The 25,025-nt window shown below is 45.0% G+C and overlaps 1 protein-coding gene across 4 annotated transcripts in view; it reads left to right on the top strand.

Annotated features, from left to right (window-relative positions):
- camsap1b (calmodulin regulated spectrin-associated protein 1b) overlaps nucleotides 1–24,541 on the top strand; it is a 140,378-nt gene extending 115,837 nt beyond the window's left edge. For 3 of the 4 annotated variants that reach the window (XM_072488726.1, XM_072488725.1, XM_072488727.1), the window contains 6 exons: nucleotides 13,768–13,904; nucleotides 15,294–15,502; nucleotides 18,427–18,544; nucleotides 19,581–19,696; nucleotides 19,793–19,911; nucleotides 22,871–24,541. In XM_072488726.1, coding sequence (XP_072344827.1) covers nucleotides 13,768–13,904; nucleotides 15,294–15,502; nucleotides 18,427–18,544; nucleotides 19,581–19,696; nucleotides 19,793–19,911; nucleotides 22,871–23,173 — 1,002 coding nt within the window. In that variant the 3' untranslated portion in view covers nucleotides 23,174–24,541. Of the gene's footprint in view, nucleotides 1–13,767; nucleotides 13,905–15,293; nucleotides 15,503–18,426; nucleotides 18,545–19,580; nucleotides 19,697–19,792; nucleotides 19,912–20,322; nucleotides 20,476–22,870 lie in introns of those variants that run through there. The other variant, XM_072488728.1, reaches the window with a different exon arrangement.
- The last annotated feature ends 484 nt before the right edge of the window (nucleotides 24,542–25,025 follow it).

The raw sequence follows: 25,025 nt of genomic DNA, 5'->3' as shown, positions 1-25,025 counted from the left end.
CTCTCTTCCCCCTTCACCCTCCTGCCCTTCATCAATCTGACATTCTTTTTTGAAAAAAAAAACTTTTTTCAAACTTCCTTAAATCTTCTTTCTTTCTCCTCTACATTCACCTGGGACTAGGCTTCAACCTTCTTTCTTCTTTCTAGGTGGGAGCCATCCGACGTGGAGCACCCTCCCTACATGGCGCCCTGGCCTCGGGCCTGTCGCCTCGGCCTCCTCGTAGCTCCGCCCCCGCTGCTCTGACCTGCCGGGCCCGGTGCCTCAGCCCCCGCCGCCCGACACCAGCGCGGGGTTCTTAGCTGCTTGTGGCGGCCCCAAAGGCCGACGATAGTCGGGGAATGCATGAGGACTCGGGGATTTCCCCCAAATCGCCGCAAATCGCAGCCACCGGCGGGAGCTCTTGTTATTGCGGCCGCCCTGCTCGCCCACGCCACCGGAAGTCCCATTTGCCTTTCTTATTACATTTTGTACCTGCATACAGACTTTCTGAAATTCATAGCTCAGTACAAGATGTCTATTTTAGAAATTGGAAGGTTCATCCTGGTTTTTTGTTTGGAGTTGCTTTTTTTTTGTTGGATTCCACAGGAGAGGGTAGCTCAAATAGTTGTAGTCCCATACTGAAAGGTGTTGCCTAATAGCGCAGTCTTTGCAAAAATCTGAAAATGCTGATGCTTTAGGATGCTATCAGACAAAAATGATTACTTTTATGATTGGAGACACAACAGAGACATCATTGGTTTCACACCTCAACTGAGGGAAGGAGCAGTGCTCCGAAAGCTAGTGTTTGAAACAAACCTGTTGGACTTTAACCTGGTGTTGTAAGACTTCTTACTGTGCTCACCCCAGTCCAACGCCGGCATCTCCACATCATCACTTCAACTGAGCACAGGCTAGAAAATGATTAAACAGTTGGATTTCGAGTGGGGTCAGTCGAGTGATACAATTGTACCATTTACCTTATATAATTTTAAGGAGGTAATGGGGTGGTGGGAAGGGGGGGGCGGGGTGTGTGAGAACAGAGACTTGGGCAGGATTGTGCACAAAACTTTGAGACAAAGAACAAAGAAAAGTACAGCACAGGAACAGGCCCTTCGGCCCTCCAAGCCTGCGCCGACCATTTCTGCCCGTCTAAACTAAAATCTTCTACACTTCGTACATCTCCTCTAAACCTTGCCCATCGCACCTTAAACCTATGCCCCCTAGTAATTGACCCCTCTACCCTGTGAAAAAGCCTCTGACTATCTACTCTGTCTATGCCCCTCATAATTTTGTAGACCTCCATCAGGTCGCCCCTCAACCTCCGTCGTTCCAGTCAGAACAAACCGAGTTTATTCAACTTCTCCTCATAGCTAATGCCCTCCATACCAGACAACATCCTGGTAAATCTCTTCTGCACCCTCTCCAAAGCCTCCACATTCTTCTGGTAGTGTGGCAACCAGAATTGAACACTATACTCCAAGATGAAAGTGAAAATGCTGGAAAATCTCAGCAGGTCTGGCAGCATCTGTAGGGAGAGAAAAGAGCTAACGTTTCGAGTCTGTTGACTCTTTGTTAAAGCTAACAGACAGAAAGTGGGAAATATTTATAATGTGGAATGAGAATGAAAGATGAGTCATAGCCACAGAAACCCAGAGAAACCGGGTGCTAATGGCCACAGAAACCAAGGGGAAAGAGTGCTAATGGCAGTCCCCAGAGAAAACAAAAAGTGTGGCTTAACTAAGGTTCTATACAGCTGCAACATGACTTGCCATTTCTTATACTCAATCCCCCGGCCAATGAAGGCAAGCATGCCGTATGCCTTCTTGACTACCTTCTCCACCTGTACACCTAGATCTCTCTGACTGACAATACTCTTGAGGGTTCTACCATTCACTATATATTTCCAACCTGTATTAGACCTTCCAAAATGCATTATCTCACATTTGTCCGGATTAAACTCCATCTGCCATCTCTCCGCCCAAGTTTCCAAACAATCTAAATCCTGCTGTATCCTCTTGACAGTCCACATCGCTATCCGCAATTCCACCAACCATTGTGTCGTCCGCAAACTTACTAATCAGACCAGTTACATTTTCCTCCAAATCATTTGTATATACTACGAACAACAAAGGTCCCAGCACTGATCCCTGTGGAACACCACTAGTCACAGCCCTCCAATTAGAAAAGCACCCTTCCATTGCTACTCTCTGCCTTCTATGACCTAGCCAGTTCTGTATCCATCTTGCCAGCTCACTCCTGATCCTGTATGACTTCACCTTTTGTACCTGTCTGCCATGAGGGACCTTGTCAAAGTCCTTACTGAAGTCCATATATACAACATCCACTGCCCTACCTGCATCATCTTTGTGACCTCCTCGAAAAACTCTTATCAAGTTAGTGAGACGTGACCTCCCCTTCACAAAACCATGCTGCATCTCGCTAATACGTCCACTTGCTTCCAAATGGGAGTAGATCCTGTCTCGAACAATTCACTCCAGTAATTTCCCTACCACTGACGTAAGGCTCACCGGCCTGTAGTTCCCTGGATTATCCTTGCTACCCTTCTTAAACAAGGAACAACATTGGCTATTGCCCAGTCCTCCGGGACATAACCTGAAGACAGTGAGGATCCAAAGATTTCTGTCAAGGCCTCAGCAATTTCCTCTCCAGCCTCCTTCAGTATTCTGGATAGATCCCATAGACCCTGGGGACTTATCCACCTTAATATATACACACCCTTCTCCAGGCTCAACATCCACCAATTCCTTCTCTTTGATGAATACTGATGCAAAATATTCATTTAGTACCTCGCCTATTTCCTCTTGCTCCACACACAGATTCCCTCCCCTGTCCTTCAGTGGGCCAACCCTTTCCCTGGCTACCCTCTTGCTTTTTATGTACGTGTGAAAAGCCTTGAGATTTTCCTTAACCCTATTTGCCAATGACTTTTTGTGACCCCTTTTAGCCCTTCTGACTCCTTGCTTACGTTACTTCCTACTTTCCTTATATTCCACAGGCTTTGTCTGTTCCCAGCCTTCTAGCCTTGACAAATGCCTCGTTTTTCTTTTTGACGAGGCCTATCTCTCATTATCCAAGGTTCCTGGAATTTGCTATATTTATCCGTCTTCCTCACAGGAACATGCCGGTCCTGAATTCCTTTCAACTGACATTTGAAAGCCTCCCACATGTCAGATGTTGATTTACCCCCAAACATCCGCCCCAATCTAGGTTCTTCGGTTCCCGCCTAATATTGTTATAATTAGCCTTCTCCCAATTTAGCACATTCATCCTAGGGACCACTCTTATCCTTGTCCACTAGCATTTTAAAACTTACTGAATTGTGGTCACTGTTCCCAAAATGCTCCCCTACTGAAACTTCTACTACCTGGCCAGGCTCATTCCCCAACTATCTACATATTATTTTAAGAAGCCCCCTGGATGCTCCTTACAAACTCTGCCCTGTCCAAATCTGTCTACCTATCTGTTCCTCTATCTCCCACTGGCTGTTGGGAGGCCTGTAGTAAACCCCCAACATTGCGACTGCACCCTTCTTATTCCTGATATCTACCCATATAGCCTCGCTGCCCTCTGACGTGTCCTCCTGCATTACAGCTGTGATATTCTCCCTAACCAGTAGTGCAACTCCTCCACCCCTTTTACATCCCCCTCTACCCTGCCTGAAACATCTAAATCCTGGAACGTTTAGCTGCCAATCCTGTCCTTCCCTCAACCAGGTCTCTGTAATGGCAACAACATCATAGACCTTAGATTAGTACTTGGAACTAAGTTCATCTGCCTTACCTGTTATACTTCTTGCATTAAAACATATGCACGTCAGGCCACCAGTCCCGCTGTTTTCAGCAACATCTCCCTGTCTGCTCTTCCTCAGAGCCATACTGGCCCTATTCCCTAGTTCTCCCTCAATGTTTTCACCTTCTGACCTATTGCTCTGGTACCCACCCCCCCTGCCATGCTAGTTTAAACCCTCCCGTGCGACACTAGTAAACATTGCGGCCAGGATATTTATGCCTCTCCAGTTTAGATGCAACCCGTTCTTCTTATACAGATCACACCTGCCCCGGAAGAGCTCCCAGTGCTCCAGATAACTGAAACCCTCCCTCCTACACCAGCTGTTTAGCCACGTGTTTAGCTGCTCTATCTTCCTGTTTCTAGCCTCACTGGCACGTGGCACAGGGAGTAATCCTGAGATTACAACCCTAGAGGTCCTGTCTTTTAATTTTATGCCTAGCTCCCTGAGCTCCTGCTGCAGGACCTCATCCCCCTTCCTGCCTATGTCATTAGTACCAATATGTACCATGACCTCTGCCTGTTTACCCTCTCCCTTCAGGATGCCGCTATCCGTTCTGAGACATCCTGGACCCTGGCACCAGGGAGGCAACATACCATCCTGGGGTCTCCTTCACATCCACGGAAGTGCCTATCTGTGCCCCTAACTAGGACTAGTGCTCTTCTGTGCTTTGACCCTCACTGCTGAACATCAGAGCCAGCTGTGGTGCCACTGCTCTGGCTGCTGCTTTTTTCCCCTGATAGGCTATTCACCCCAACAGCATCCAAAGCGGTATACCTATTCAAGAGGGGGACCACCACAGGGGATTCCTGCATTAACTGCAAGCCACTTCTGGTGGTCACCCATCTCTCTGCCTGCACTTTGGGTGTGCCCACATCTCTATAACTGCTATCTATGATGCTTTCCACCCCTGCATGCTCCTAAGTGCATCCAATTGCTGCTCCAACCGATCCATGCGGTCTGTGAGGAGCCGCAGTTGGGTGCACTTTCTGCAGATGTAGCCATCCGTGGCGCTGGAAGCCTCCCAGACCTGCCACATCTCACAGTCAGAGCACTGCACCCCTCTGACTGACATTGCGTTAACTAATTAATAAATTACATTAAAAATAAATACTTATTGAATTTTTAATAAAAAGTTACCGTTAACTATATGTTTCCTAGATTTCTACTATAAATGTAAATACTAATTACAGTACTCTGGCTTAGATACCCCTCTAAATTATGATTAAGTAATTAAGTTTAATTAGTTTTAACAATGTTTAATTTTTAAATTTAGTGCACCCTCCCTACCTGCCAATCAGGTCACAGCTTTCCTGTGACGTCACTTTTCAGTTTTATCCCCCCCCCCCCCCCCAGCCGGAACACTCAGAATAGCAGAATATCTATCACTTACCTGTTCCCAAGCTGCTCCCCGGTTCTCTCTCTCTCTCTCTCTCTCCTGGAAATGAAGGCCGCTGGAACCTGGGGGTTGGTTTTTATATCACTTTCCTGTTCCAAAGCTGCTCCCCGGCTCTCTCTCTTGTGCTCTCGCTCTCTCTCTCTCTACCGCTTTCCCGCTCCCGGAAATGATGGCCGCTGGAACCTGGGGGTTGGTTTTTATATCACTTGCCTGTTCCCAAGCTGCTCCCCAGCTCTCTTTCTCTCTCTCTCTCTCTCTCTCTCTCTCCTGCTCCCGGAGACTGGCTCGGCAGGCTTACAAAATAGTTAACAATGGGATCCAATGTTTTATAATTAGAGAAATGGACCTGAAATTCTAGGTCCCAGTGGGGGGAGGGAATGGAGCTAAGTGGACATAGTATTTCATGTCACTAACCAGTTCCATCGCATCCTGGACCATTTTCCCAGAGGTGCGGTGATGGGGGGTGGGTACAGCAGGGCTACCTGCCAACAAATGGTGGATAGCTGATTCATCAAACTAAAGATCTATTGAGAATTATTGTTGGAGACTGACTGGAATTTTCTAGCCAGCCTCAAAGTCCTTGAATATGTCAGGCATGCCAGACCTGGTGGCCAGAGCTCCATGCGGGCTTAGAGCCCCTGCCAGATTTCAGCTTCTGCTGCAGGCTACCCTGTAGAAGGGAGAACCACCCTGCCATTCACAATGGTAGCCAGGCCGCTCAGGGCTTTTCCAATGTGGGGCGTCCTGCCTCTCACTTACTTTGAAAGGTATCATGTTTTTTCAGTGCTGGAGAGCCCTTCTATTTGTCCTCCAGCTTTGAGAGTCAGCCCACCCATCGTTCTTAATTGGATGATGAACCGCCCTCCTGATGACTAATTGTCCAGTTCAGGGATGTGACTGTTCTCCACAATGTGGGCTTTTTTTTTTTAAATAATATTTTATTGAAAATTTTTGGTCAACCAACACAGTACATTGTGCATCCTTTACACAACATTGTAACAATACAGATAATAATGACCTTTTTAAATTTAAACAAAAACAACAACAAATAAATAAATATTAAATAACAAAAAATAAAAACTAGCCCTAATTGGCAACTGCCTTGTCTCAGGCCACCCCCCCCCCCCCCCCCCCCCCCCAAGTCCTGGGCCGCTGCTGCTGCCTTCTTTGTTCTCCCCTATCTATCTTTCCGCCGCCGCCTAGTAAACCCTTGAGCCGACCCCCTTAGGACGAACTTAATCCGCTCTAACTTTATGAACCCCGCCATATCATTTATCCAGGTCTCCACCCCCGGGGGCTTGGCTTCTTTCCACATTAGCAATATTCTGCGCCGGGCTACTAGGGACGCAAAGGCCAAAACATCGGCCTCTTTCGCCTCCTGCACTCCCGGCTCTTGTGCAACCCCAAATATAGCCAACCCCCAGCTTGGTTCGACCCGGACTCCTACTACTTTCGAAAGCACCTTTGTCACCCCCATCCAAAACCCCTGTAGTGCCGGGCATGACCAAAACATATGGGTATGATTCGCTGGGCTTCTCGAGCACCTCGCACACCTATCCTCCACCCCAAAAAATTTACTGAGCCATGTTCCAGTCATATGTGCCCTGTGTAATACCTTAAACTGAATCAGGCTTAGCCTGGCGCACGAGGACGACGAGTTTACCCTGTTTAGGGCATCTGCCCACATCCCCTCCTCAATCTCCTCCCCTAGCTCTTCTTCCCATTTCCCTTTTAGTTCGTCCATCATAGTCTCCCCTTCGTCTCTCATTTCCCTATATATATCCGACACCTTACCGTCCCCCACCCATTTCTTTGAGATGACTCTGTCCTGCACCTCTTGTGTCGGGAGCTGCGGGAATTCCCTCACCTGTTGCCTCGCAAAAGCCCTCAATTACATGTACCTGAATGCATTCCCTTGGGGCAACCCATATTTCTCGGTCAGCGCTCCCAGACTCGCAAACTTCCCATCCACAAATAGATCTTTCAATTGCGTTATACCTGCTCTTTGCCACATTCCACATCCCCCATCCATTCCCCCCGGGGCAAACCTATGGTTGTTTCTTATCGGGTACCCCCCCAGTGCTCCGGTCTTTCCAGGCTGGTCCCCCTACAGGACGCCCTCTCTAATCTCTTCCACGCCGCTCCTTCCTCCTCTCCCATCCACTTGAAATATTAGCGGCCCAATAATACTCACTTAGGCTCGGTAGTGCCAGCCCCCCCCCTATCCCTACTACGCTGTAAGAATCCCTTCCTCACTCTCTGAGTCTTCCCGGCCCAAACAAAACCCATGATACTCTTTTCTATCCTTTTGAAAAAAGCCTTCGTGATCACCACCGGGAGACACTGAAACACAAAGAGGAATCTCGGGAGGACCACCATCTTAACCGCCTGCACCCTCCCTGCCATTGACAATGCTACCATATCCCATCTCTTGAAATCTTCCTCCATCTGTTCCACCAACCGCGTCAAATTTAGCCTGTGCAATGTGCCCCAATTCTTAGCTATCTGGATCCCCAGGTAACGAAAGTCTCTTGTTACCTTCCTCAACGGTAGGTCTTCTATTTCTCTACTCTGCTCCCCTGGATGCACCACAAACAGCTCACTCTTCCCCATGTTCAATTTATACCCTGAAAAATCCCCAAACTCCCTAAGTATCCGCATTATTTCTGGCATCCCCTCCGCTGGATCCGCCACATATAGTAGCAGATCATCCGCATATAAAGATACCCGGTGTTCTTCTCCTCCCCTAAGTATTCCCCTCCATCCCTTGGAACCTCTCAGCGCTATCGCCAGGGGCTCAATCGCCAGTGCAAACAGTAATGGGGACAGAGGGCATCCCTGCCTTGTCCCTCTATGGAGCCGAAAATATGCCGATCCCCGTCCATTCGTGACCACACTCGCCACTGGGGCCCTATACAACAGCTGCACCCATCTAACATACCCCTCTCCGAACCCAAATCCCCTCAACACCTCCCACAGATAATCCCACTCCACTCTATCAAATGCTTTCTCGGCATCCATCGCCACTACTATCTCCGTTTCACCCTCTGGTGGGGCCATCATCATTACCCCTAACAACCTCCGTATGTTCGTGTTCAGCTGTCTCCCCTTCACAAACCCAGTTTGGTCCTCTTGAACCACCCCCGGGACACATTCCTCTATTCTCATTGCCATTACCTTGGCCAAGACCTTGGCATCTACATTGAGGAGGGAGATTGGTCTGTAGGACCCGCATTGTAGCGGATCCTTTTCCTTCTTTAAAAGAAGCGATATCGTTGCTTCTGACATAGTCGGGGGCAGTTGTCCCCTTTCCTTTGCCTCGTTAAAGGTCCTCGTCAGTAGCGGGGCGAGCAAGTCCAAATATTTTCTGTAAAATTCAACTGGGAATCCGTCCGGTCCCGGGGCCTTTCCCGTCTGCATGTTCCTAATTCCTTTCACCACTTCTTCTACCGTGATCTGTGCTCCCAATCCCATCCTTTCCTGCTCTTCCACCTTGGGAATTTCCAGCCGATCCAAAAACTCCATCATTCTCTCCCTCCCATCCGGGGGTTGAGCTTCATACAATTTTTTATAAAATGTCTTAAACACTTCATTCACTCTCTCCGCTCCCCGCTCCGTCTCTCCATCTTCGTCTCTCACCCCCCCTATTTCCCTCGCTGCTCCCCTTTTCCTCAATTGGTGTGCCAGCAATCTGCTCGCCTTCTCTCCATATTCATACTGTACACCCTGCGCCTTCCTCCATTGTGCCTCTGCAGTGCCTGTGGTCAGCAAGTCAAATTCCACATGCAGCCTTTGCCTTTCCCTATACAGTCCCTCCTCCGGTGCTTCCGCATACTGTCTGTCCACCCTCAAAAGTTCTTGCAACAACCGCTCCCGTTCCTTACTCTCCTGCTTCCCTTTATGTGTCCTTATTGATATCAGCTCCCCCCTAACCACCGCCTTCAACGCCTCCCAGACCACTCCCACCTGAACCTCCCCATTGTCATTGAGTTCCAAGTACTTTTCAATGCATCCCCTCACCCTTAAGCACACCCCCTCATCCGCCATTAGTCCCATGTCCATTCTCCAGGGTGGACGCCCTCTTGTTTCCTCCCCTATCTCCAAGTCTACCCAGTGTGGGGCATGATCCGAAATGGCTATAGCCGTATATTCCGTTCCCCTCACCCTCGGGATCAATGCCCTACCCAACACAAAAAAGTCTATGCGTGAATAGACTTTATGGACATAGGAGAAAAACGAGAACTCCTTACTCCTAGGTCTACTGAATCTCCACGGGTCCACCCCTCCCATCTGCTCCATAAAATCCTTAAGCACCTTGGCTGCTGCCGGCCTCCTACCAGTCCTGGACTTCGACCTATCCAGCCTTGGTTCCAACACCGTGTTAAAGTCTCCCCCCATTATCAGCTTTCCGGTCTCTAGGCCTGGGATGCGTCCTAGCATTCGCCTCATAAAATTGGCATCGTCCCAATTCGGGGCATACATGTTTACCAACACCACCATCTCTCCCTGTAATTTGCCACTCACCATCACGTATCTGCCCCCGTTATCCGCCACTATAGTCTTTGCCTCGAACATTACCCGCTTCCCCACTAATATAGCCACCCCCCTGTTTTTCGCATCCAGCCCCGAATGGAACACCTGCCCTACCCATCCTTTGCGCAACCTAACCTGATCTATCAGTTTCAGGTGCGTTTCCTGTAACATGACCACATCTGCTTTAAGTTTCTTAAGGTGTGCGAGTACTCGTGCCCTCTTTATCGGCCCGTTAAGCCCCCTCACGTTCCACGTGATCAGCCGAGTTGGGGGGCTTCCAACGCCCCCCCCCCTTGCCGGTTAGCCATCATCTTTTTCCAGCTTCTCGCCCAGTTCCCACGCAGCTGTATTTCTCCCAGACGGTGCCCCCCCGCCCATCCTTTCCCGTACCCACTCCCCCCCTTTCCCCAGCAGCAGCAACCCAGTAATCCCCCCCCCCCCCCCCCCCCCCCCCCGGCTAGACCCCCCGCTAGCGTAATTACTCCCCCCATGTTGCTCCCAGAAGTCAGCAAACTCTGGCTGACCTCGGCTTCCCCCCGTGATCACGGCTCGCCCCGTGCGGCGCCCCCTCCTTCCTGCTTCTCTATTCCCGCCATAATTATCATAGCGCGGGAACCAAGCCCGCGCCTCTCCCTCGGCCCCGCCTCCCATGGCCAACGCCCCATCTCCTCTCCCTCCCCACCTCCCCCCATCACCACCTGTGGGAGAAAGAAAAGTTACCATACCGCAGGATTAATCATACAATCCCTCTTCGCCCCCCCCCCCCACTCGTTCCACCACTTTGTCCAAACGTTCATTTTCGTAGTCCAATCATTCCAATTTTTCTTCTACAATAAAAGTCCACGCTTCATCCGCCGTATCAAAGTAGTGGTGCCTCCCTTGATATGTGACCCACAGTCTTGCCGGTTGCAGCATTCCAAACTTTATCTTTTTTTTGTGAAGTACCGCTTTGGCCCGATTAAAGCTCGCCCTCCTTCTCGCCACCTCCGCACTCCAATCTTGATAGACGCGGATCACCGCGTTCTCCCATTTACTACACCGAGTTTTCTTCGCCCATCTAAGGACCATTTCTCTATCCTTAAAACGGAGAAATCTCACCACTATGGCTCTGGGAGCTTCTCCTGCTCTCGATCCTCGCACCATAACTCGGTATGCTCCCTCCACCTCCAACAGACCCGTCGGGGCCTCCACTCCCATTAACGAGTGCAGCATCGTGCTCCCATATGCCCCGACGTCCGCCCCCTCCACACCTTCAGGAAGGCCAAGAATCCTCAAGTTGTTCCTCCTCGCGTTATTTTCCAGTGCCTCCAACCTCTCCACAGATCGTTTCTGGTGTGCCTCCTGTATCTCCGACTTCACCACCAGGCCCTGTATATCGTTTTCATTCTCTGCTGCTTTCGCCTTCACGACCCGAAGCTCCTGCTCCTGGGTCTTTTGTTCCTCTTTCAGCCCTTCAATCGCCTGTAATATCGGGGCCAACAACTCTTTCTTCATTTCCTTTTTTATCTCCTCCACGCAGCGTTTCAAAAACTCTTGTTGTTCAGGGCCCCATATGAAACTGCCACCTTCCGACGCCATCTTGGTTTCTGCTTGCCTTCCTTGCCGCTGCTCCAAAGGATCCGCTGCAATCCGGCCACTTTCCTCTCCTTTTTCCATCCGTGTCCAGGGGGAACACCCTTCTGGTTTACCGCACGGTGTTTTCAGCCGTTAAAATTGCCGTTGGGGCTCCTATCAAGAGCCCAAAAGTCCGTTTCACAGGGAGCTGCCGAAACGTGCGACTCAGCTGGTCATCGCCGCACCCGGAAGTTGACAATGTGGGCTTTTGATAGCTGACACTGAAACCCATGGCCATAAAGTACAAAAGTCAAATACTTCCGCCACATCTATTTGGACAACAGTTTGGCCCCAACTAGAGTATTGTGTCCTATTCTGAACACCACACTTTAAGAAAAATGTGAAAACTTTGGAGAAATTGCAGAAGTCTTTTGTGAGAATGGTTCCAGGAATCATAGAATCATAGAAGTTTACAGCATGGAAACAGGCCCTTCGGCCCAACCAGTCCATGCCGCCCAGTTTTTAACCATTAAGCTAGTCCCAGTTGCCCGCACTTGGCCCATAACCCTCTATACCCATCTTACCCATGTAACTATCTAAATGTTTTTTAAAAGACACAATTGTACCCGCCTCTACTACTACCTCTGGCAGCCCATTCCAGACACTCACTACCCTCTGAGTGAAGAAATTGCCCCTCTGGGCCCTTCTGAATCTCTCCCCTCTCACCTTAAACCTATGCCCTCTAGTTTTAGACTCCCCTACCTTTGGGAAAAGATGTTGACTATCTACCTTATCTATGCCCCTCATTATTTTATAGACCTCTATAAGATCACCCCTAAGCCTCCTACGCTCCAAGGAAAAAAGTCCCAGTCTATCCAGCCTCTCCTTATAAGGAGCAGTGGCTGCAGATGTCTGGGTAGGCTGGAGAAAGTACAGTTCTTAGAAAAGAGATTAAGAGAAAATTTGCGAGATCTGCTTAAACCATGAAGATTAAGACAGAGTGAATAAGGAGAAACTGTTTCCAGTGGCCAAAGGATCGGTAACCAGAAGATACAGATTTAAGGTTATTGGCAAAAGTGTCAAAGGCGCCATGAAGAAAATATTTTTTTAATGCAGTAAGTGGTTAGGATTTGGCATGCATTGCCCAGTAGGGATGGTGAAAACAGATTCACCAGTCGCTTTCAAAATTTAATTGAATAAATACTTGAAGGAACAAAAATGCAGGGATTTTACAGAGAAAATATGGGAAGGAGCTGGGACATGGGACTCGCTGGATCGCTGTTCAAAAGAGCTAGTGCAGATTTGATGGGCTGAAGGGCCACCTGTGTAGCACTGTTCAATGGTTAGTGCTAAAACAGCCAAAAATTCAGCCTTATGCTTTTCATATTGGAGGGATAATTTCTGATGAACTGGACAATTAACCAGCGCGTAAAGTGCTAATATTTTGGGTCAGATGTAAATAACAGCCAACCAAAAAAGATCCTTACACCTCTATTAAGTGGCACTTTAAACGGTTTGGAAGTTCAACATATGCTGGGTAGATCACATTTATTTGTTAGAAGTTGGAGGACTAAACAGCTGGAAGCAAACTTTCATGTCTCAGGATAAAACATGAAGATTTTTTAAAAATGCTGTTTAATTTTGACTTTGTGCTGTTAGATTGCCTGATTTCAGATCTCCAGTGGCATTGTGCAGAAGTGTCTCACGCTGGTCTGTTCTTGCGTAAATGCCACCAAGTGGTGAAAATTGTGAAACTGCACCTCTTTTTAATATACAAATGAACGTACAGCACACTGCAGAATGTCAAAAATGGGACAATACAATATTTACTGCTAGCCCTAAACATTTCTGTTTGAATGTTTAATATTCAAGGAAAGTTTTTGAGTCCTTTGTTCAAAGAGCCAAAGATATTTTGAAAAAAACAAAAAAGTCCAAAGATGTGCAGGTTAGGTGGATTGGCAATGCTAAATTACACATAGTGTCCAAAAAGGTTGGGTTGGGTTACAGGGATAGGGTGGAGAAGTGGGCTTAAATGGGGTGCTCTTTCCAAGGGCCGGTGCAGACTCGATTGGCCGAATGGCCTCCTGCACTGTAAATTCTGTGATGATATTCTATGATAAAGTGAGCCATTGCATGCCTTTCACCAAACCTGCAGCTGTGAATTTACAAGCATCTTCTATACTGAACATTTCCCTCAACAATTCACAACTAAACTGTAAATGTTATTACAGGAGGTTAATTTACAGCGATTAACTTTTGTGGCTTTAAAATGGCAGGGCAATCGCACCTCAGTAGTAGAATAATAGATTGCAAGTACCTAATAAATCTTTCTGTCATTGCATAACAGCCATGAGATATCTTTCAATAGACCATAGGAAAAGAAATCAGATATTGAATGAAGGATCAATTTGTGTAACTGAACATGTCATTTGAAGCTATGCTAAAACGGATGTATGTTGTCCTCAACCTTTTGTTCATTTGTTGCTCCCTACAGGATGACCAGAAAGCAGAAGATGAGTTGGCAAAGAAGCGTGCTGCGTTCCTCCTTAAACAGCAGCGCAAAGCAGAGGAAGCTCGCATACGAAGACAGCAGCTGGATGCTGAGATAGAGCAGAAGCGCGATGAAGCAAGGTGAGGGATCAGTGAGTTTTTAAATAGAACTGGAGATAACATGTGTAGTGTCAGATATGGCCCAGTAGTTCTGTGCTATGGACTGGAAGCAAAAGTAATTTAAACCTACTGATTACTGAACTCTATTGCAGTGAAGCTGCAAGGTAAGACAGGTGATGAAGAAAATGTGACATAAGTTGAAATGGAACATTAGAAACAATTAAACATAAAAGGATGCAGATGAATTAAACCTTTAGTTATATTGCTATAGTTGGGAGCATTTTCGAATAAGTTTACTGCTTGATTACAGTAAAAGAAATTGAATATTTGTCTGACTCTTGTCTGCAAAGTGTCTTTGTTGAAAGTCCCCAGTCAACATCAGTTTAATAGTACTGTTTCAAATTAGTTGATTGTTCTGCTCCCATGTGTAATTTTGTTTTCTGTACGTTGTTCAGAATTTTGATTTAATATTTCCCCAACCCATTTCTGTTTAATTAACTTCCTTCAAAAATATGCAATATCCTCTAGTCAGGTGTGATCAGATGACTTGCCAATGTCAATGCTACTCTCCAGGGGTTGTGTCAATATCTGCGATAACTTCCCATCCTGCTCCTGACTGTCTCCTTCATCTTCCCCCGGGCCCCAGTCCGCAAGCAGGAGGCGAGAGTATAGAATGTTGCGAGGGGATAAAATTACATGAGCATTTAAGGAATTAGAAACATATTGATAGTTGAAGTACAAGTGAAATTTGGCCTAGTTTCTTCTACTGGTCTGCTGTTGTAAAATTTTAAATTTAGTTATCCATGTGTTTCTGCTTTAAGAGTATGTATGCTGGGAAGAGCCTCGGAGCAAAAATACATAGAACTCTCTGAATATAACGGCATGAATTGAGAGTTTTGCTCACAACCTATTTCTCTTACTGGATTGGAACTTTATTAATATTAATAATTCATATTAATAACCTTTTATTGTCACAAGTATGAAGTTATTGTGAAAAGCCCCTAGTCGCCACATTTCGGCGCCTATTGCCACATCTAGGAGTCTTTATTAAAGCAAGTCGTCACTGATGGATATAGATAATCAGGCAATATAGCACAGAAGTTGTATGACAAATTGTTTGTTTGCACTTCAGATTTTTACATTGAACATTGTCTCTTTATTACCTTTATTTGAGCCTGATTTTGTTAGTATTTGTTTTAATTAAAGTCTTGGTTACAATATGTAGTGCAAAATAATTCCAAGTTCCCTTACACTTATTCATGCCTTCAATTTGTCTGGCTGTTTTCATAGCTTAGCCCATAGTTATCCTTGCCGTCTGGATCTGAATTGATACTGACTAATATTTACATTTGACACAAACTCTCCACAAAGTGCTCTTGTTGAGAATCTGTGGTCTTTTCTTTTATAAAGACGCAAAGCTGAAGAAGACCGGATTCGTAAAGAGGAGGAGAAGGCGAGAAGAGAGCTGATCAAACAGGAATATCTAAGGCGTAAGCAGCAACAAATACTGGAGGAACAAGGACTTGGTAAACCCAAACCTAAAGTTAAGAAGCAACGCCCAAAATCAGTGCATCGGGAAGAATCCTGTAGTGAACCACCATCTCAATATCCTTCTACCCGTAAGTCAAAATGAAGGAGCAAATTGAGTGTTGCCAGTATTGTAATTTAAGGGGGTGCAATTATCCAATACTTTTGCATCAATGGTTTAGTTGGACAGTGATGTAAAAATAGCAGTGTAGCTCTGCTGTCTGTTCTTGTTTTGACTCCATTTGCACCATTTAAGTATTAGGAGGCCTCTAGCCAGGCACATTCTCCCTGCATTTTGAGTTCACACAGGTCCAGTATAATCATCAATTGCAAAGCTGACTTTTAAAGTGTCATTTGGACTGCTTGCACTTGCCTTAATGCTAAAGTTCAATGCTTTTAATATTGGGTTGAAGTTATGTGCATCCATTTTTCTCAACGTATGAATTTAAAAAATAATGGCTGAAATCTGCCCACTTGCACCTTTTTTAATAAGTCTCTTTGAAGACATTGAATTAATTTTTTTCTTTATACTTTTGTGGGTCGTGGTCATCGCTGGCAAAGCTAACATTTGTTGCCCATCCTTAATTGTCCTTGACTTGAGTAACTTGCAAGGCCATTGCAGAGGATAGTTCAGAATCACATTGCTGTGAGTCTGGTGTCACTTATAGATCAGACCAGATGAGAATGGCATATTTTCTTCCCCAAAGAGCATTAGTGTAATTTTTCCAATTTAAGGGCAATTTTGGCGTGGCCAATCCACCTACTCCGCACATCTTTGGATTGTGGGGGTGAGACCCACGCAGACATAGAGAGAATGGGCAAACTCCACACGGACAGTAACCCAGGCCGGGATGGAACCCGAGTCGTTCGGCGCCGTGAGGCAGCTGTGCTAATCACTGTGCCACCGTGCCGCCCTGCCAGATGTACTTTTAACAACAATTGATGATAATCATGGTCACCGTTTCTTTTCCAGACTTCCTCGTTGTATTTAAATTCCAAGATTTGTTGCATATGACGACGGCGAGAATGAGTGGTTCTTGCAGGGGTAGCAGATGAGTGTGAGAGGTGGGTGGGGGCCAGCGAATCACACGCACATGTTTTGGGGTTGTGAATAATTGGGAAGATAAGGGCAGCACGGTGGCGCAGTGGGTTGGCCCTGCTGCCTCACGGCGCCGAGGTCCCAGCTTCGATCCCGGCTCTGAGTCACTGTCCGTGTGGAGTTTGCACATTCTCTCCGTGTTTGCGTGGGTTTCGCCCCACAACCCAAAGATGTGCAGGCTAGGTGGATTTGCCACGCTAGATTGCCCCTTAATTGGAAAAAGTGAATTGGGTACTCTAAATTTATAATAAAAAATAAAAATTAAAAAATTGGGAAGATTCTGGGCGGGGGTGTTCGCGGTCTTAGTCAGGATAGTGGAGGAGAAGGTGGACCCGGACCCTTTGGTGGCGATGTTTGGGCTTTCAGAGAAGCCGGAGCTCATGGAGAGGAGGAAGGCTGATGTCGTGGCCTTCGCCTCTCTGATTGCACGGTGGCGAATTTTACTGGAGTGGCGGTCGGCATCGGCGCCGGGGGTAGCAGCTTTGTTGGGCGGCCTGTACGACTTCCTGCGGTTGGAGAAGATAAAATATGAGTTAAAGGGCTCTGTCGAGGGGTTTGAGAACAGGTGAGGGATGTTTGTGACCGTGTTTGAGGAGCTGTTTGTGGCAGGGAGGGGGTGAGGGAGGGGGTGAAAAAGGGGGGGGAAATTGTACTGACTGTATAATTGATTCCAAAGAGAAAATGTTGGAAAATCTCAGCATGTCTGGCAGCATCTGTAGGGAGAGAAAAGAGCGAATATTTCGAGTCCAGATGACCCTTTAGTTGATTGCCGGGAAATATGTTTCCCGGGGTATTTATGTGTTGCAACCTGTTTTGATACATGTTGGTAACAAAATACATTTTTTTAAAAATAAAAAATTTCAGAGTCTGAGCCTACATCGCGAGCATTAGCCAGGGCCTCTGGATTCCTAACCTGGTGATGTTACCACTATGCCATCACCACATTTGTTAAGTTCTCTACTTTGTCACCAGATAGCAGCGTGCAACTCAGGAAGAGGTTACCTACCTGTCACCCTCTTCAATGAATAGAGTTTCAACAGTGGATGTTTAAAATCTGCTGCCCCAGCTGATGATTGCAGGGAGAATGCAGCCCATCACAATTGTCTATCAAAGGAAACTATTTCTTGATCTTCAAAATTGGAGGTGTAAGCACTGTACCAATGACCTGGAATGATACTCAAAATGGATTAGTGGGTGAAAGGAATTCTTGGGTTCACTCAAATTTCAGTTGATGGGACCGGCGGTCCCTACTGTTTTATTTTTCCATAGATGCTTTAGCTAAAATGGATCAAGTGTTCTACCTATTATGTCCAGTATAATAGTTTATTCGCAAGGAGAACAATATAAATTTGTTGCAGGAATTCATTTTTTTCCTTTTTGAATTTTATAATGTCTAAATCTGATTTTCCGGTGCGCAAATAAACAGCCTCCGCAGCAAATTTGAGATCTGTCGCATAATTACAGGAAGGCACTGAATGAAGTTTCATCAGAAGGAGTGGAATTTGGAGGGTGGGAAACTTTATACACCCTAAACCGCCATTTTAAATGCCATGGGAAATGACTTGAAATATGTGTTCATCCATTCTATTAAGGAATGGTCTTGAAATGAGTGAAAAGCCAACTCTTATCATTTTTAAAAAGAGAAAAAAAGCTCAAGTTAGGGAGAATTTTCCATTCTAATGGAACATAATTTTATTTCAGCAGTTGAGATAAACTAGTATAGTATTGAAATTTTTGTTACGGCAAATTATGATTTGCATGATCTTTTCTGGAAAGTGTGTCCCCAGCCCAGTTCTGCTGTACCTTTAGCTTCCAACTTCCTGGATAAAAATAAAGAAAGCTACTTTTCTTAAACAATAGAATTTGGAAGAGGAAATTGTTTCCTGAAGTCTCTCGTTTTTGTTTTATTTCTTCTAGCTGATAATCTGAGTAGTGCTCAATCTGGTTCCAGTCTCTCCCTGGCGTCAGCTGCTACTACTGAAGCAGAAAGTGTGAACTCCGGTGGTGGGAGTGGTAGCGGTGGTTATTCGCAAAGGTAAACCTAAACCCAGTTGTCCCTGAAATGGAGGTAGATTGAAATCCGTTACATTCCCAAAGAAAAATGGTTATAATACTTCAGCGGAGAATATATTTACCTTCCTATTCAGATCCTGATTTTACAATGCATTTTATAGCTGCGTAGAATCTACAAGCTAACTGATCTGTGCTGCTGTTTCTGCTTTAGATGAGCCTCTGTCTTCCACCCTGTCTCTGTATCCCTCTCTTTCATTCTCTGTCATATATGTGTCAAACTACTCCTTAACTGTACCACTGCTCCAGACACCCCTGCCACATTCTACTTGTCTTTAGAAAGGAAATCATTTCTAAGTTCCTTATCTGATCTTTTAATGACTATCTTATATTAATGTCCCCTTGTTCTGGACTCACCTGGTGGCGGCAGTTTCTGCACATTCATTCTATCAAACCTGTGTCAGGTCACTTCAGTCTTTTCCTGGGCTCAGCCTGCTTGATCTTTCCTGATGGTTTAATCCTTTTGATTCTGGTGGTCTCTTTGTAAATCTTTTCTGCACTTTCTCCACTGCTTCCCAAATCATTTGTGCAGTTGCTGTCTTCATATTACAAAATATTTTGGGGTAAAAAAAAGAAACATTTAAACATTCACCATTTGATGATAACTTACTTAACTTGGTTGTCAGCTAGTGAAATGTGAATATTTACCAGTGTTGAAAGAGGTGAGTCAAAATTAGCGGATAGCATTTCTGAGAAATAGATCAAATATTGTGTTGGTTTCAGTGCTTCAGATAAAATATCCAGGAATTAAAATGAGCAAATTACTTGATAATGTTTAAGCAAGATTTAAAATGAAATTATGTCTCATCCTGATAATGAATCAGGATGTTTTTAAGGAGCAGGAAATGCCTCTTGACATTTTACTAGCTCTATACTTTAATTAAGCAGAACACGGGTTTTGAGTAACGCATGTTCGTGTCTCCCCCTACCTCTGGCAAATAACCTGGGAGCATTGAATGCTGGTGTTCGTCATTAAACTTGTCGTTTTGCTCAATGTACAGGACAGACTCCATGGAGACATTCTCGGTGTTGAGCAGGAATCCGAGTCGGAACACAGAACGAGACTGGGAGAATGCGTCCACAGCCTCATCGATTGCATCAGTAGCTGAGTACACAGGTAGAGTCACAAGCTGTAGGATGTTTTTAAAAAAAAATCTTTTGAGAGTTGAAGCTTTTGAGTTGGTTATAATCAACATCATGACTTGTATTGCAGGTCCAAAGCTATTCAAGGAACCAAGCTCAAAGTCAAACAAACCAATCCTACATAATGCTATCTCGCACTGTTGCCTTGCAGGAAAAGTAAACGAGGCACAGAAAAACTCAATACTTGAGGTTAGTAACAGAAAATATGACAAGAACACTGTTCAAGTGGCAGTCTGATAAACACTTGTTCAATGAACAGCAGCTGCATATGCAAACCATTTCTTCGCTCACTGAAATAATTTGTGATTTTTAATCTTGGTTTCCACTCCAGGTTATACAGTTGTCAACGGCAGTTGTTTTGTATTTCTAAAATATATTAAGACCAGCCTATGAAAACTAATAAAGGTGTGGGGTTTTGATTTTGAAAAATTTCCATTCTAATAAAGAATACCGTGGAACAGAAAGTGGTCACTTATCCATGCTCAATGAGGAAAGAACTTTTTTAATACAATTGGCTGTAACTTACTTGGGTGCATTTGAAGTTAACTTGAGGAATAAAATTCACAGCCGATGTTTAAATGAATTCATTTTATGTTGAAGTGTAGGGAAGGACCGCAGATGCTTCAGCAGAGAAGGAGACCCTTTGGGCCTTGTGTCTCAGCTGGCCCTTTGCTAAAACAATCCAAAATGAACTCCAGCGCACTGTCTAATCAACGTAAATGGTCTTTCTAAAGGTACACAACCAAAGACTTCAATTCAATCTAATTTTAGGCTCTTCATCTCCATTGGATGAAGCCTCAGTATCTCGAGCCTCTTCAGAATTTCCTGGGATCATTCAGGTTAAGCATATTCGGGATGACCTTTTTCATGCCATTTTCTGAAATGGAGCACCCAAGTGTTCAAGTGGTGTTGCCAATGCAGTATTCCAAATTTTCATCATTTCAAGTGCTTTAAATCTCTGTTTTTAAAATGTTGTTGACCATTTTTAAGTAATGGTGTGTTGGCATCACTGGATGTGTCACTTGGGTGCATTTGAAATTAACTTGAGGAATAAAATTCACACCGGTAAAACACATCAATACCTTTCCTCTGAATATATACTTCCACTTCCTAACTTTTAACCCAAGAACATAACCTCATCCTTATCTGCAAGAGGACGAGAGGCATAGTGATAATATTTTCTAAGTACTTTATGTTGTTTTTGGTTATTGCGTTGAGCTTTGAATCTCCAAGGCGCTGTGTCATGGAGGGTACAATCCTAATTGCATTGTCATAGAATCATAGAATTTACAGTGCAGAAGGAGATCATTCAGCCCATCAAGTTTGCACCGGCCCTTAGAAAGAGCAACCTACTTAAGCCCATGCCTCCAACCTATCCCAGTAACCCCACCTAACCTTTTGAACACTAAGGGGCAATTTACCGTGGCCAATCCACCTTACATGCACATCTTTGGACTGTAGGAGGAAACCGGAGCACCCGGAGGAAACCCACACAGACAGTGGGAGAAATGCAATCTCCACACAGACAGCCACCCGAGGCTGGAATTAACCCAGCTCCCTGGAGCTGTGAGGCAGCAGTGCTGACCACTGTGTCACCGTGCCACCCACCATGGGAAGGGCTTGAATTGAAGCTGCTTGCTATCAACAGCAGAGAAAAATCTGAGACTTCCTCACATAGCTGTACTCAGCTGGGTCAAAGATGGGGGCTTTATCACCTTGGCTGGTAAATTATGCATGTGATTTTCAACTGATAGCCATCAACTGAGAAGGGACAGTCAATTGAAAATTAGGAGAGGTGGTGGATTGCGGCTCCAAGCTGCAGAAAGATTCTGTTGCTTGTTGGCCAGTTCTTACTACCACTCTTGAGATCATCTTATTGTGGTCCCATCAACACACCCTCTAATTTAATTGTACTGCAAAGGCGAAGTGCTTCAAATTTTTTGGTGTGGCCCTTTGCCGCAAGGATCGGTTCTGAGGCCCCTGTTATTTACACTTTATATTAACGATTTAGATGAAAAGACAGCAAGCAATGTATCTTCAGTTTGCTGACCATACAAAAGCCAGGTGGACTGCAAAGTGATAGACCGGTTTAAGCGAGTGAACAGGAAGGTAGCAGGAGGAGTGTGATGTGGGGAATGTGAGGTTATTTTTGTAGTAAGAATAGAAAAGGTGTGAAACGCATAAATGTTGATGTTGAGATTGACTTGGGCATACTTGTGTAAGGAACACAAAGTTAGCATACAAGTACAGCAAGCAATAAGGGAAGCAAATGACTTGTTGGCCTTTATTGCAAGGGGATTGGGATTGGATAACAAGGATAAAGAAGTCTTGCTTCAATTGTACAGACAAAGACCTTTGGTGAGACCACACTTGGGGTACAGTGCAGTTTTGGTCTTCACATTTAAGAAGGAATACTTGCACTCGAAGCAACAAAGGTTCACTAGATTGGTCCCTAGGTTGAGAGGGTTGTCTATGATGAGAGGCTGAGTAAACTGGGCCCCTACTCTCTGCAGTCCACAAAAATTAGAAGGTAATCTCATTGAAACATACAAGATACTTGAGGGGCTTTGCAGGGTAGATACAGAGGTTGTTTCTCCTGGTGAGGGAATCTGGAATATCTGGGCACAGCTTTAGGATGAGGGGCCAGTCATTTAGGACTGAAGTAAGAAACCTCTTTGCTCAAAATGTTTGTGATTCTTTGGAATTCTTTACCCCAAAGAGTTGAAGATGCTCCATCATTGAGATAGACAGAGTTTCAGTCTCAAGGAATCGGAGGTTATGGGGAGTGGACAGCAAGCTGGAGTTGAAGCGGACGATTAGCCATGCTTGAATTGAATGGTGGTGCAGGCTCGATGGGCATATGGTCTAATCCTGCTCCTATTTCTTACATACCTCAAAGGGGATAACTGTCATTCATAGCCAGGATACCTACAGCTTTCCAGCACCATTCAAGGCCTGAAATTGCAAATGATGCTCGCCTACAGCTTAGGGTAGGAGATGTGACCAACTTTGCATCCATTTCAGGCAGAAATTGGTTTTCCCAGCACCAGGGGAAGGAAGGGGGTGAAAGTATCATTTTGTACAATGAAAATGTTAAATTTACCATTTCAATCTTTTTGAGAAAATTCATTTTGATTTATCTTCCTAGGAACTTGAGAAATGCGAGGCTAACCATTACATCATCTTGTTCCGTGACGCGGGCTGCCAATTCCGAGCACTTTATGCTTATTCCCCAGACTCTGAGGAGATACAGAAGTTAACTGGGACAGGGCCAAAAAACATTAATAAGAAGATGATCGAGAAGCTTTACAAGTATAGCTCGGACAGAAAGCTGTTTAGCCTAATACCTACTAAAACCATGTCGGTCAGTGTGGACGCTATCACAATTCACAATCACCTGTGGCAAGCCAAGCGGTCTGCAGTGCCAAAGAAGCAGTCAACAGGAAAATGAAAGGATCATCTTGCTGGTTCATATTGAAAGTTCTCAGACACCCTCCCCCCTGCAAAGTAGATTGTGTTGAAATCAACAACTTTTCTATTTGATTTGGTGGCTATTCAGTTTTGGGAGAGTACAAATCCCTTCAGATTCTGTTACAGATGAGAGAATTGAAACTTTTTTTTGAATGTGAAATGTAATGTATCCTACAGAAACCCGAGTGAATAGTTGGGCCATTTTTCTGTTGGGTTGACGGTCTCTGGATGCCAACATCTGGTGGTACGTGACAGAATTCTGGCTTAGTTTTCTATGCTGGTTACTCTGGCTTGTAACTGTCTTTCCTTTGCATGTGGCAAGTTTTCTAGTTAGTGGATTCTTAAAAGTATTTGTGGACAGTAGTTGTGAAAAGCCCTTTCTGCTTTTTCTTTCTTTTCCCTTTATTCCTGCTGGAATGGTGTCGCCATGAAGAATGCAGCAGTTACATTTGGCTCGAGGCAACTTGGGATGATGGGTTTTGAAACACTTCTCTAACTACTGTACCGATCTGAAATGGAAACAATCCAGAAAGCCATTTTCCTCTCCCGGCTAAGAGAGTTCTGATCTGCCTTTGGTTTAACTGGGACTATGTGGAACAATCAGATCAATTCAACAGCTGCCAAGAAACCAACAACTACTGACTTCCTGCAATTCCAGATGCTGTTTAATTTTCTCCTGCCATGAACAGTGATGGATTGTGATCTGTATATTTTAAGACAGCATCCTGACCGTTTTTTTAATCAATAGCCATAGTACCCGTGGCACAGCAATCATGCAGACGCATATGAGCAAAGCCGCACAGGATGGCGCGATAATGAGAATTGCCTCTTTGAAAGTCGGATTCATTAAACACTTGAATTCGGCACATTTCATAAGTGCCATCGTTTTAGACAAAGCCTGTGTTCTGCAGTAATGATTGGGTGTTAATTGTCCAGTAAGGAAGATTGTTGTAGAAGTAGAGTATTACCACACAGAGCACCGTATTGCTGTATGGAGGCATACTGAGAGGTCACAATCAAATTTACATGCTTTTTATTCCATCATGCATTCTGAAAATCTTCCATCCTCATTTCCCAACACTGTATGAGCAGCATGCTCTTGTAAGAGTGTACACTGTTTTAATCCTTTTTGGCAGGGGGAGGGGGTGGTATTTAATATATTTCATTACCACTTATTCTTTCAATTGTCATCCGTGGCTAATTTCTGAAAGATGAATATTCTCTCAGCAGACAGTTCATGAAACACAGCTTCCACACCACACCCCCTCTTCCTAGTTCTGAAGTTTTTAACATAACCTGTTCAGAGCTGTGTGTGTTCTGTTTAAAATAAAAGAAATCTTAATAATAAGTGGTATAGTGGTAAAATAATTTGATCGCTCTTGTACATGTGGTCATGGTGATGATCCTTCAAGCTGCATCCATTTCCCCATTACTCAGCAGCGTTGTGCCATTGTTCAGCGGCCATAAGCTAAACTAGGATAAATATAAAACTGCTTACGGGGCACGACTTTTGAATTTCTCTTGTGCATGTTCATTGGGTCGGAGCACTACCAACATGTGAATGTTTCTTAGATAGGAACAATTTTTGTTTTTTTCTTTTTAAAAAAAATAGGCTTTATGGATAATCATAGTATTTAATTGCTGCTGTCTGTAGACAACCCAGTTATTTTTAAATGAACAAAATATACACTCCAAGCTTGATCTGTATACAGAAACGACAGCCTAGAGTTTGCAGTTGTAACCAATGGCTGCAGTCAGGGTGATGTGCAGTTTCACCTAAAATGGGACTATGTCTGACGTGAAAATTGAGTCAGCCCCATCTTGGAAGTGGG

Source organism: Scyliorhinus torazame, chromosome 22, assembly GCF_047496885.1.
Source record: "Scyliorhinus torazame isolate Kashiwa2021f chromosome 22, sScyTor2.1, whole genome shotgun sequence".
In the NCBI taxonomy this organism is placed as follows: domain Eukaryota; kingdom Metazoa; phylum Chordata; class Chondrichthyes; order Carcharhiniformes; family Scyliorhinidae; genus Scyliorhinus; species Scyliorhinus torazame.
The sequence above is the reverse complement of the archived record's forward strand: the minus strand, read 5'-3'. Positions and strand labels throughout refer to the sequence as shown.